Source organism: Peromyscus eremicus, chromosome X, assembly GCF_949786415.1.
Source record: "Peromyscus eremicus chromosome X, PerEre_H2_v1, whole genome shotgun sequence".
NCBI lineage: Eukaryota > Metazoa > Chordata > Mammalia > Rodentia > Cricetidae > Peromyscus > Peromyscus eremicus.
The window spans coordinates 64,763,287-64,776,911 of NC_081439.1; the positions used below are offsets into that span (position 1 = coordinate 64,763,287).

The 13,625-nt window shown below is 35.6% G+C and overlaps 1 protein-coding gene across 1 annotated transcript in view; it reads right to left on the reverse strand.

Moving 5' to 3' along the window:
- The window catches only part of Rps6ka6 (ribosomal protein S6 kinase A6), a 109,213-nt gene that overhangs the window by 70,351 nt on the left and 25,237 nt on the right, over nt 1-13,625 (reverse strand). Inside the window, exon 5 of the mRNA XM_059251488.1 lies at nt 12,122-12,235. Coding sequence (XP_059107471.1) covers nt 12,122-12,235 — 114 coding nt within the window. The remainder of the gene's footprint in view (nt 1-12,121; nt 12,236-13,625) is intronic.

Here is a 13,625-nt window from a genome sequence, read left to right on the forward strand (position 1 = left end):
GCTCAAGAAATTAATAAAATGAAACAGATTTGAGGCACAGATTTCCTTTTAAGACTGCATTGCCTAAATAAAGACTGACCAAATGCTATCACCATGAATATTCATTTGTTTTAGAAGTTCCTAGACATTTTCTTTTATAACAAACAATAATCAAAGGCAATGCTTACCTGCCAGGTAAAATAATCATAGCGGTAAAATAGCTCAAGAAAAAATATGAACAATAAATCTTAAGTTTACCAAATGAGCTTAAATAATATTTTTTCAAACTGAAACTATAATTCATAAAAGCTAGAATTTTACAATGCTTTAATTATAAAGATAGATATAGATACAATTTTGTATGAAGTGAGGTGAGGTGAATGAGCAGGTAACAGTGCTTGGTATCAACATCTGAGTTTGGTCCTTGGGACCCACATGGTGGAAGAGAGAACTAACTACTGCAAGTTGTCCTCTGCTGAGCCTGACTCTTGCACATGTATATTCATAAACAGAGGGGACACACATTAGGGATGGACTGTTTTCTTTTTAAATTAACAGAAAGACCTTGTTTTATCTGCCTAAGCCTGACATCACCAGCAGCACACTTCATACACTGTAATCAAGTAGTGTCACTAAAATTGGAAACATACCTAAATAAATAAGATAGCTTATAAAAAATTGCAAATGGAAGAGCTGTTAATTGGCATGCCTCCTCTGCTGTGGGATGGACTGTATGTCAAATGCTCTGATTGGTCAATAACTAAAACACTGATTGACAAGTGGCCAGGCAGGAAGTATAGGCGGGACTAACAGAGAGGAGAATTGAGAGAACAGGAAGGTGGGAGGAGTCACTGCCAGCCACCGCCATGACAAGCAGCATGTGAAGATGCGGGTAAGCCACGAGCCACGTGGCAAGGTATAGATTTATGGAAATGGATTAATTTAAGCTATAAGAACAGTTAACAAGAAGCCTGCCACGGCCATACAGTTTGTAAGCAATATAAGTCTCTGTGTTTACTTGCTTGGGTCTGAGCGGCTGTGGGACTGGCGGGTGACAGAGATTTGTCCTGACTGTGGGCAAGGCAGGGAAACTCTAGCTACACTCCTCTTTGACAAGTATATCTATATCAGCTATGTAACAATTACATAGCAGCAAAATCTATGACATACTATATATACCTGCTGTGGGATGTTCTGTATGGCAAATGTGTTGCTGATTAGTCAATAAATAAAACACTGATTGGCCATTGGCTAGGCAGGAAGTGTAGGCAGGACAAGGAGGAGAATAAAGCTGGGAAGTGGAAGGCTGAGTCAGAGAGACACTGCCAGCAGCCAAAATGAGAAACAGCCTGTGAAGATGCTGGTAAGCCACGAGCCACGTGGCAAGGTATAGATTTATAGAGATGGATTAATTTAAGCTGTAAGAACAATTAGCAAGAAGCCTGCCACAGCCATACAGTTTGTAACCAATATAATTCTCTGTGTTTACTTGGTTGGGTCTGAGCAGCTGTGGGACTGGCAGGTGAGAGAGATTTGCCCTGACCGTGGGCCAGGCAGGAAAACTTAAGCTACATATACCTTTCACTCATCCACTATGGTTGAGCACACAGCTACCTATGTTTTTGTATCTCATGGGAGCTCTGCTTTTTTCTCTTCAACTGTACCTGAAGTATCACTTCAAGGTACAGTTTTACACTTACCCAGGGTGGTACTTTTCACATATTCTGATTACAAGAACCAGTCTTTTGGTTCCTTTCCCCCAATCCATTGCAGATCATACTTTTACAAAATATAATCAAATGAATTTAAAATAATGAAATTTAAAGCTATATAGAATACAATCATTACTATCCTACAGATCAAAAATTACTCCTAAGGAAGTTTTTAAATGTTTACTATCTCTTTTTAACCATCTGCAATAATGAACTACTAATTAAGGGATGATAACCACACTTGGAGTAGACTAATGAAGAATCCACACATTAACAAATGGAACAAATATTGGTGAACAGAGAAGCTTCAAAGTCAAACCCAACCACATTTTGCAGATCAATATTTGTGTATTAAATGAACAGATTAAAACTACTAGCCGGGCGTTGGTAGCGCACGCCTTTAATCCCAGCACTCGGGAGGCAGAGCCAGGTGGATCTCTGTGAGTTCGGGGCCAGCCTGGGCTACCAAGTGAGTTCCAGGAAAAGGCGCAAAGCTACACAGAGAAACCCTGTCTCGAAAAACCAAAAAAAAAAAAAAAAAAAACTACTATAGTATGTCACTTTCTAATTTCAAAACTAATCTGAATGAACTCCAAGCAAGTTTTCCCAAATAATGTACAACTGAAAAAAAATGTGGCTAGTACCACAGATACTTCAAACTGGCTGTTCTATTTGTTTCTTTTTCTTTAATACAATAAGCATTAGAGAAAATAGTGTCAAAATCAGCACACCCATCACCCACCATCAGAACCATTTATAATGGAAGCATTAAAAAACAAAATTAAAGTCTTATAATTTATTAGTGCTGAGTCAGTACTTTTAATCACAGAAACTTATTTTGAAAGCTGGTATACAGAATAGACCAAAGAACTTGATCAGTTATGAAGACAAGATGTCATATAAACCCTATATTGTTTAAGGTAAAGAGTTACAACTCCATAAGTATATTTATGCTTCTAAGTTTTGGCCAAGTTTTGTCTGTCAGTGAACAGATGGGTATGTGTTTATACAACTGATTAAAGAGGTACTCTTTACCACCTTTAAAGCAGTAGGTAAAATGGATTTTCATAACTAAAAAAATAAACTGCAAAGCAAAGCAAATGTCATTAACCCTAAGTACCAGGCTCAAAGGTTTCAGGGTTTTACTAAGTACAGGAAAAGTTTCCTTTTATATAATCAAAATCATATTATGAGGAAATTCCAAACAAAGAAGCCAACTCATCTGACAGGTTTTGACTCCACCACATATGAAATTATGTTTCATTTTTATAGAAAAGCAGTTTTCTCAATCTTTGGGGCTTAAAAACATCTTTTAAAAATTTTTAAATTATTGGAAGACTCCAAAGACTTTGACTGTGTGGGTTACATCTATTCATATTTACAGTATTAAAATTAGAAAAGAAGAATATTGACTATGTATTTATTAATGGAATAACACTAAACATGTTATATATAATCATATATGATTTTGTTTTGTCTTGTTTTTTTGAGACACTTTGAGACATGGTTTCTCTGTGTAACAGCTCTGGCTGTCCTGGAACTTGCTTTGTATACCAGGCTGGTCTCAAACACACAGAGATCCACCTACCTCTGCCTCCGGAGAGCTGGGATTAAAGGCATGCGCGACTACCACCCATGTTCATCTATGTTTTTTTTTAAGATTTATTTATTTATTATGTATACAGAAGAGGGTTCCAGATCTCATTACAGATGGTTATGAGCCACCATGTGGGTGCTGGGAATTGAACTCAGGACCTCTGGAGGAGCAGCTGGTGCTCTTAACCTCTGAGCCATATCACCAGCCCCTCATCTATGTTTTTAAAGGTAATTGTATTTTCTAAAATAAGTAAATGAAAAGTGTGACACTGAACTACATTTTTACTAATACCTATTATCTAGCTTAAAATAAGACAATTGGATTCATATATCTGCCTCTATATTCAACATGTTGAAATCAAGTTGTTTTGCAGGAAATAGTTTTGTTTTGTTTTGTTTTTTGTTTTTTTTTTTTTTGGTTTTTCGAGACAGGGTTTCTCTGTGTAGCTTTGCGCCTTTTCCTGGAACTCACTTGGTAGCCCAGGCTGGCCTCGAACTCACAGAGATCCGCCTGGCTCTGCCTCCCGAGTGCTGGGATTAAAGGCGTGCGCCACCACCGCCCGGCTTGTTTTTTTTTTTTTTTTTTAATCGCGGTTCACAAGTATGATTTGGGAAAGAGACAATTTTAATAATTTTTTCTTATAATTTTGACTATTCTGATAAAACATCAGAAACTGGCAACTAGCAGTTTCATTAAATGTTTCCTTGTAAACAAGAATCTGAAACCATATTTATTTTAGCTAGCTATGACCTGTTACACAAAAATATAATGGTCCTTCTTGCACTTTCAATGTATTTGGTACCTATACTTGATTTGATGCACAGGTCAACTGAAAAACACTGATTCACTGAGTTACAAACACCTTCCAAATACTGACATAGCTATCTCATCAGAAAATTATATAAGCGATTGAAATATTATGATTCTGTGGAAGAAAAAAACTCATGGACACTAGTTATGGAAAAGTATGTAAAGCTAATTGTTGTTCTAGTCCTAATTTTGTCATGGATTTTTTTTTTGTTTGAGTGGTGGATACATTCATAAAATATATTTAATACTGAAAGTATAAAATTTAATGTGAAGCTTTGCAGCTTCCATTTCAAATGCCAATTTGAACTTAATGAACTGTAGATAAGTGATTCAGCTGTATAGACTTTCAGTCTGACTAATTTTGGTATGACATTTTTCTTTATTTACAAGCTCTATATAAAAAGATTTATAAATTAAAAAATAAAAATTTAATAATCTATTTTTCTTCAAACTTCTACTTTTAACAGACAAAAATATGACCAGAATTTTTTTTTTTATTTTGCAATACAATTCAGTTCTACATTTTTATTTTGCAATACAATTCAGCCACGGATTCCCTTGTTCTCCCCCCTCCCGCCCCCCTCACATTCCCCCCAGCCCACCCCCCATTCCCATCTCCTCCAGGGCAAAGCCTCCCCCAAGGATTGAGATCAACCTGGTAGACTCAGTCCAGGCAGGTCCAGTCCCCTCCTCCCAGGCCGAGCCAAGTGACCCTGCATAGGCCCCAGGTTTCAAACAGCCAACTCATGCAATGAGCACAGGACCCGGTCCCACTGCCTGGATGCCTTCCAAACAGATCAAGCCAATCAACTGTCTCACCCATTCAGAGGGCCTGATCCAGTTGGGGACCCCTCAGCCATTGGTTGATAGTTCATGTGTTTCCATTCGTTTGGCTATTTGTCCCTGTGCTTTATCCAACCTTGGTCTCAACAATTCTCGCTCATATAAACCCTCCTCTTTCTCGCTAATTGGACTCCCAGAGATCCACCCGGGGCCTAGCCATGGATCTCTGCATCCAGATCCCTCAGTCGTTGGATGGGGTCTCTAGCACGACAATTAGGGTGTTTGTCCATCCCATCACCAGAGTAGGTCAGTTTGGGCTGTCTCTCGACCATTGCCAGCAGTCTGTTGTTGGGGTATCTTTGTGGATTTCTGTGGGCCTCTCTAGCACTTTGTTTCTTCCTATTCTCATGTGGTCTTCATTTACCATGGTCTCCTATTCCTTGTTCTCCCTCTCTGTTCTTGATCCAGCTGGGATCTCCCCGCTCCCCCAAGCTCAGCATTTTTTTCCTATTAAATAGAATCAAATCATTCATTTTTTTTTGCATAAACAATGACAAAAAACTTATCAATACTTAAATTTAAGTAAGTATGTTCGTAACTCCTTTTTTTCTAGTAAGACTAGAGATCCACAAGAGGACAGTTGCACAGATAAACTCCCTTCAATTACGACAGAATGCAGAAGACTGGTGCAAGCTCAAGCCAGATAAATGCCCGCTTAGAAAATGAGAAGTTGGCATGAAGTTCCACCTCTAGCTTTTAGGAGCCTTTGGGCCTTTGATCGCTAGGAGATGGATAGTCAGTTTTCTTTAATGGAGTGATCCACGAGTAGGCTGACCACACTATAGGACACGCCCCACTCTCAAGAGTAATTGGACAACATGGGATAGATTCGATGGGTTTAAAAAAAAAAAAGCAAGAAAAACTCAGAAGTTGAGTGGGTAAGAAAATGAGGGTGGATCTGGGAGGAGTTGGGGTAGGGTAGTTATTATGAGCAAAATAAATTCTTATGCAATTTTTAAAAAAATTAATACAGAAATATAAAATAGTGATCCATGAAAAAATGGCTAGTTCACCTCATAATTCAAAAATGTACACTTGTATTCTGCTTTGAAAAAACTTGTTATGTGATCTGCAACTAAGATGTTTTATTGTATTTTCTGTTCAATATAGAATATGAAAAAGATGTGAATTCAATGGTTGAGATATAATAAAGGAAATAACTGATTATATCTCATCAAGGACATTCTTTAACTAAGTGTGAGGCAGTAAAGAATCTGATGACAAATGTACTATTGGGAGTGTCTTCTTTTATTGTGCCAGGGTATAGCAGTTCTAAAAATACTGGGATTATTATGAAATCATTTTGACCTAAGGCCTCCTTGAAAGGGTTTGGAGGTGCCTAGCAACACACAGATTGGAGAACTACTCTTGTAGAACACAGTCATTAATAGTATTGCAAAGAACAGCATATAAAGGAAGAGGCAGTTAAGGAAGGGTAAAAGAGCCCCTGATTCAAGAAAGAAAATGTTGTGCAAAGTAGTCACTTCTCATAGCTCTTCAAGTGTTCCCTGGTATTCCTAAATGTCAAATAAAAGATATCATCATTCATAATCTGAAAAAGTGACTGTTTACTAATTCCATAATATGCCATTTTCAACAACAACAACAACAAAAACCTAGCTCTATCTTCTCACAATCAACTACAAATATAGCTACTGTATCTATCATGATCTTTCTAGGTACATTAGACTGTGGGAACCCGTCCAGAAGGGAAATGAGTGAGTTACCTCAAAGTATTTTTTTTCAAACACACGGACTTTTATATTGTCCATTAAGAAGTACTGAACAAACACTTGGAGATGAATTAGATCACATATACTTAAAAGTTGATTGCGGAGACAAGACCAACTATAGACTATTTCAAGACACAACCATGTATTTTAAAAAAAAAAAAAAAACTATCACTTGATAATTGATCAGTTATATAAAAATAAAACAGTTCAATGTTCAAAATTCATTAAGTCCTATATCTAAAGGCTTATCATAAAAAGAAATAGTATTTGATAATCCATGAGTATATGTTTTTATTGTATAATTGATTTGGCCCATGCTATAAAATCTAGTCTGACAATGCCAGATTTTTATGTTTGTTTATATTTTAAAATAATGTAAGTTCAGGTGTACTACCTTTCATTAGTGGTCATAAGTAAAATTATATTTCACATGATCACTACAGAATTCCCCATACATTCTTCATGGGGATACTGCTTTTTCTATATTTTACTCATATAAACAGGTTTCATTATGCCATAGTCATATATACATAGCATGATGTCTTGTTCTAATTCACTTCCACTCTGACTCTTCCCATCCCTACTGCCTCTTGCTGGACCTCACTCTCCACTCAAGCAGTTCTCTTCATTTGATTTAATAGTACATATCTTTTATTGCTCACTCTTTTTCAACACATTCCCCACTCTCTTTGAACTTCTTCATCCCTCTTTACCCTCCTATTCCACTCCATATATACAAGCACATACATGTTCTGCATATGAGTGAATACATAAGGAGTCCATCTGGTACAGGACTTTTTTATTTAACTTGGTAATTCCTGCTTCTCATTCTTGGTATAGGCATATTTGCATTGTTTGTGTACTTTTGGTTTAATTCTGGTTTATATGTCAATCAATTCATCCATCCATTTCTTCTGGATTTTTCAATTTATGAGTACAAATTTTTAAAGCACTACCCTAATGATTTTGTGAATTTCAGTAGTTTGTTGTCCCCTTTTCTTTTCTACTTTTATCAATCTGGGTCTTCTCTATATTTCTATTAGTTAGTTGGGCTAAGGATTTGTCCACTTTGTTTACATTCTCAATGAATCAGTTCTGCTTTATAACATTTTTTGAATTGTTCTTTTAATCTCGTCCCCTTTTCATTTCTACTTTTATCAATTTGGGTCTTCTCTATATTTCTATTAGTTACTTTGGCTAAGGATTTGTCCATTTTGTTTACATTCTCAATGAATCAATTCTGCTTTATAACATTTTTTGAATTGTTCTTTTAATCTCCATTTAATTAAACTTGTTTCATTAATGTGCAGTTTTTATATGACTTTGGCATTAGTAGGATTTTGGTCCCATTAAATAGACTAAAACATTTAATGTCATAAAACTTTATAAGATCTAAAACTCCCCTTGCTTGAATGTTAACAATGGAACCTTTGCTGAAAAACTTAAGATTGTACAGCCCTAGGTTTCTTGGAATATGGCCTACACATATCTGATTCACAGCATTGGCCAAATTCTTGAATATGTTCAGCATATTCACACACAAGTCACACCCACACAATGCCTACACAAATGATGCAATATTGGCAAGCAAGTATGTTCATATCGTAAGAAGCAAAACAAAAGCTACCTTCTTAATAGCTTTGGTTGATGAACTGCATAAATCTCACTATTCTACATCTTATTACTATGCATTTAAAAGGGGTTTCAACAATGTCTTTGTTAAAGAAACCTTTTTACACAAAGTATTCCCTAAATTTAAGGACTACACTGACAATTTGTTAGCATGTTGTTAAATTTAACATGAAGATAATATGAGAAAAACTCATTTTGTTATACATTATTTTTTTATGAAAAGCAATAAAAAATTTTTTTCTGGTCTGTTTAATGTTTCTAACTTAAAGATATTGTTAATACTAATGCATTTGAATATGTAAGCTTTTTTATGATGGCTGCCAATCTTATTTCTGACCTGCTTAAGAAAGGCTTCCAGGCCTTATGTTATACATTTGTAAACAACAGTGTATAGATCAGACTTTATCTAATCTTTCCTGCTCTGATTTTTCTTTTTCCATCTACATTGTCACTTGTTTTTAGTCTTGTTTGTGTTTGTTTTTTTTCTCCTGTCTTTGACTTTTGGATTTGTTTGAGAATGGGTCTCATTATGTACTCAAGCCAGGCTCAAACTACTCGGTAGCCCCCCCAGGCTGGCTTTAACCACAGAAGCAGCCTATTTACTCAGCCGCCTGAGTGCTAGGGTTATAGGCAAACAATACCATATCCAACTTGTGCTACTTACTTTCAATTTTGATTGTTGTTTATCTATGGAATTTATAAATCTTTTATGAAACAAAGCAAGTAATAAATGCACAGATGAATACATATATATATATCATACATATATATTATATATTGAGTAACAAAACTTTTAATAACTTGAAATGTTTCTGTGGTATCATTTTGTCAAATAATTAAGCATTTAGACTTTGAGATATAAAAAAAATTATCTTTTCTAAATTAATATCTCAGAAACATTAAAAATAAAATTATATAGCATACACACACACACACACACACACATATATATATATATATATGTATACCTAATTTACAAGTTAGTTTTATAATACCTGTGTAGATGTGGTAGGATGAAAGGGTAGATTGATGAACCTACTTTTAGAGAACAACAACTTGTTTAGAAATGTTTTACATTGCTATGGATTTTAGTTTATTGGTACAAGTTTAAACTTAATTTTGTTATACTGAATATATATTTCTACTCTCATTTGAGTATTATGTTTATGTAACTCATTTAGATTGTAATGGATAATTAAGAAATACAGAATAATAATTAGTGTTCTATGATAGTCAAACTCGTAGCATGTTAGTTAAGTTTTCTAGCTATACATAGATATATTTCAGATAGATAGGTAATCTTCAAACACTTCAAAGACCTACAGAATATGGCATTTAAAATGTTTTAAAAATTTAAACTTTCTGGACAGTGAGACATGTCTGCTCCTTGCAGCACCGATTTACTTCAAAGAGAAAAATGGGCATCGAAGACACTCTGTATGGAGTTTATCTTCTTCTTGGCAAAAATAGCCATTTGGGCAAGAAACTGTTCTTGCCTGGACTGCTTAAAAAAATGTATCGACTAGACATGCAGGACCCATAGGAAGGTGACCACTGAACTTGGCAAAATGATCCTTTGGGTTCCTGCTTCACAGAGGAAATTGCCAGACATTCTACAAGACACAGAGAGAAGTGACTGAGACTCTAGGTCTGTGGGCTGAAGACAGATGCCCCAACTTTACAGAGGAACTTTGGATTTCTGTTCAGGCAGCCAGCTGTCTCTGTCATGCTAGATTTTTGAAAGTTGCTTATAATGTACTTCCTGTTTACTTAGGCAATATTATATCCTTCTGAGGTCTTTGATGTATTGAAGACTAGACAGTTATAATTTCCTTAGTTATGATAAAAGATAAGTTACATATGAAACTTTAGACTCACAAATATAGGATAGATAGGGTATCTTCTTTAATTTTGCCAAATACAAATAGACTAGATATTATAAATAGACTAGATATTGTAACTGTAATTCTTGCTTGATAATTGTTGTTATATGTAATTTTACTATGTTAAAGTTAAAACCTTCCTTTTTGAAAAAAAATAAAGAAAAGGGGGAAGTTCTGTGGATGAGTGATTGATAAATAAATGCTGATTGGCCAGTAGCCACACAGGAAGTATAGGTGGGACAAAGAGGGAGGACAATTCTGGGGAGTAGAAGGCTGGGGGAGGGAGATGCTGCCAGCCACCATGATGAGTAGCAAGATGTAAGTTACCGGTAAGCCACAAGCCACATGGCAAGGTACAGATTAATAGAAATGGGCTGAGTTTAAGTGTAAGAGCTAGACAGTGGTAGGCCTGAGCTAATGGCCAAGCAGTTTAAGTAATATAAGCATCTGAGTGATTATTTTATAAGTGGGCTGCAGGACTGCAGGGGCTTGGCGGAACCCAGAGAGAAACTCTCCAGCTACATACCTCTTCTACCAACACCAGCAACCTATTAATAGGCCCTTCTAGTTTTTCTTTCCAGGCTACTCTTTATGTTTTTATCCCTGTCTGACTTTGTTTTCTGCTACTGTGATAGGCACCACCACAACAAAAAAAAAAAAAATTTGAGGGTCAAAGGGTTTATTTAGCTTACACATTACAGTCCATCATGGAGAGAAGCCCGGGAAGGCTCTCAAGGCAGGAACTGAAGCAGAGATCATGGAGGAATGTTGCTTACTGTCATGCTTCCTCTGCCTTGCTCAGCTACCTTCCTTATACAGAACGAACTCAACTATGGTAGCACCTATAGTGTGCAGGGCCTTCCTACACCAAACATCAATTAAGATAATACCTGACAAACATGCCCATGGGCCAAACTGATGGATGCAGTGTTTCAACTGAGGTTCCCTCTTTCCAGGTGTGTCAAGTTGATAACCAAGATCATTCATCACAATCACTTTGTCATTCATTGAAAAACCATAAGCCATCTCAGTTTGTCTTTTGTATCCTAAAAATATTTCTATGTATTTCATATATTCTATACCATATATATACCAGACTACATTCAAATAATGTCTAGTTTGTAATCACCAATATATTTCATAAAACTACTGTGCACACGCTAAGTACTCAGTAAATATATTTTCTTAAAAATGTCTTAATCACTGTAATCACGACCAATTGCTTTAATTTTCCTCCTTGTAATGAACTCTCAGCTACTGTGATATTTTATTTCTCCCATCTTTCTCCCAACAAATAGTGATTGCAGCTGTTTCCTAAAGGCTATTACTTACTGTATGCATTCAATAATTTTCATGTCTTAGATTTTAGGTATACAAGCTACAGGATCCATATCCGCATACTTCCTTTCTGAGAACATATTACCAAATACTTAACAAATACAATAATGAGTATATGAATTAATTTTTCTCAAAGATTCTTCAAAGCAAGAATCTCATATCATTTCCAAATCATCTACGCTAGTTCTACTTTACTGTAAGAAATGGTGGGTTAGCTCCTGATTCCATACATAAATTATAGCATAAACTCTAAATTCTCATACAGAGCTAAGAAACAAAGATAATATTACCAGGAGATAGCCATCTATGTTACATACAAAATATCTTCATAAAAATCAAATATGTGATTTAGACAAGCAGCAATGAACATGCCATGTTTTTTACCTAGAGAAATATAAGCTCAGGTGATTAGAAAACAGTGACTGCTATAGAAGAGTATAAAGAAATCTGAATAAAAAACAGAAATAAAACATATAAAACTAAAGAATCATTTTTGCATCCTTTGAGAGCCATAGAAATGATTTCTATGGATGCATACACATTTTTTGTTAAATATCAAGAAGAAAAGCAAATGTAGGAAAAAGTATTTATTACCTTTCCGAAAGATCCCTGACCAAGAACCTTAAGCAAGTCAAACTGTGCAGGATCTGCTTTCTCATATCCTTCTTTCACATGCTGTGTAATAGGGATTTCTTTAAGATCTTCATTCTGAAAAAAAAATAATAATAATTCAAATAATACTAATGTACAGTTCCAACATCTTGTGATTAGTACCATTTCAAAAAAAAATCACACCATAAATTATACAATAATAAACCTTATCAGTCTTGCAACTCCCATCTCCTGATATAACATATAGATATAATTTCATTTCTTTTGTTGGTGGGTTTTGTTGTTGGTGTTAATCATTTGAGGCAGTCTTGTTATGTATACCTAGCTAGATTGGAACTTGCTATGGGTATCAAATGGGCCTCAAACTTTTGACAATTCTCCTGCTTCTGCCTTCTGCCACCAAGCTCAGCTCCTACTACATAATTTCATGTAAATGAAATCATCTGAAATGAATTTATGCAACAGCTTTACAAGTAGATAACAATAACAAAATAATACTAAGAACTAAGACTTTAACAAAATAATATTAAAAACTAAGACTTATTTTAATTTTTATTTGTGATTTTTAGATGACTACTGTATTTACATAATTCCCTCATCCTCCAACTTCTATGTACTCCCTACCATGCTCCCTCTCAAATTTATACTGCTGTGGGATGTCCTGTATGTTGTGAATATATGTTGCTATGATTGATTAATAAATAAAACACCAATTGGCCAGTAGCCAGGCAGGAAGTATAGGATAGGCAGGACAAACAGAGAAGAGAGGCTGGGAGGTAGAAGCTGGGAGAGAAACCAGCCTGCCATCCAGGGAGTAGCACGTAAAGGCAGCAGGTAAAGCCACGAACATGTGGCAACATATAGATTAACAGAAATGGGCTGAGTATAAGTGTAAGAGCTAGACAATGGTAGGCTTGAGCTAATGGTCGAGCAGTTTAAATAATATAAGCATCTGTGTGTTTATTTTATAAGTGGGCTATGGGACTGCCGGGGCTTGACGGGACCTGAAGAGAAAAACTCTAGCTATATTATACCCTGTTTTATTATTATTATTATTATTATTATTATTATTATTATTATTATTATACATATATCCATATAAATATATAAATAAACCTGCTGAGTCCATCTAGTGTTGCTCATATGTATATGTTGTTAGAGTTGGTGACTTGGCACTAGATAATCAACTAGTGAACTCATCTGGGAGAGGTACACTTATTCTCCTCTCTCAGCAGTCATTCATTGCCTGCAGCACTTCATCTAGGGGTGGGACCTTGTAAGATTTCTACCATCTATGATGGCATGTCAGCTAGTGTTATCATTGTTTAGGTCTCGTTTATGCAACCTTACTGTTGAGATTTCATGGGTGCAGCTTCCCTGTCCTATAAAGAGAATACTATCTTGCATCAGACAACATCCCCTGACTCTTATGATCTTTCCAACCACTCTTCCATGTTCTTTCAGCCTTAGGTATAGAAGTTGTACT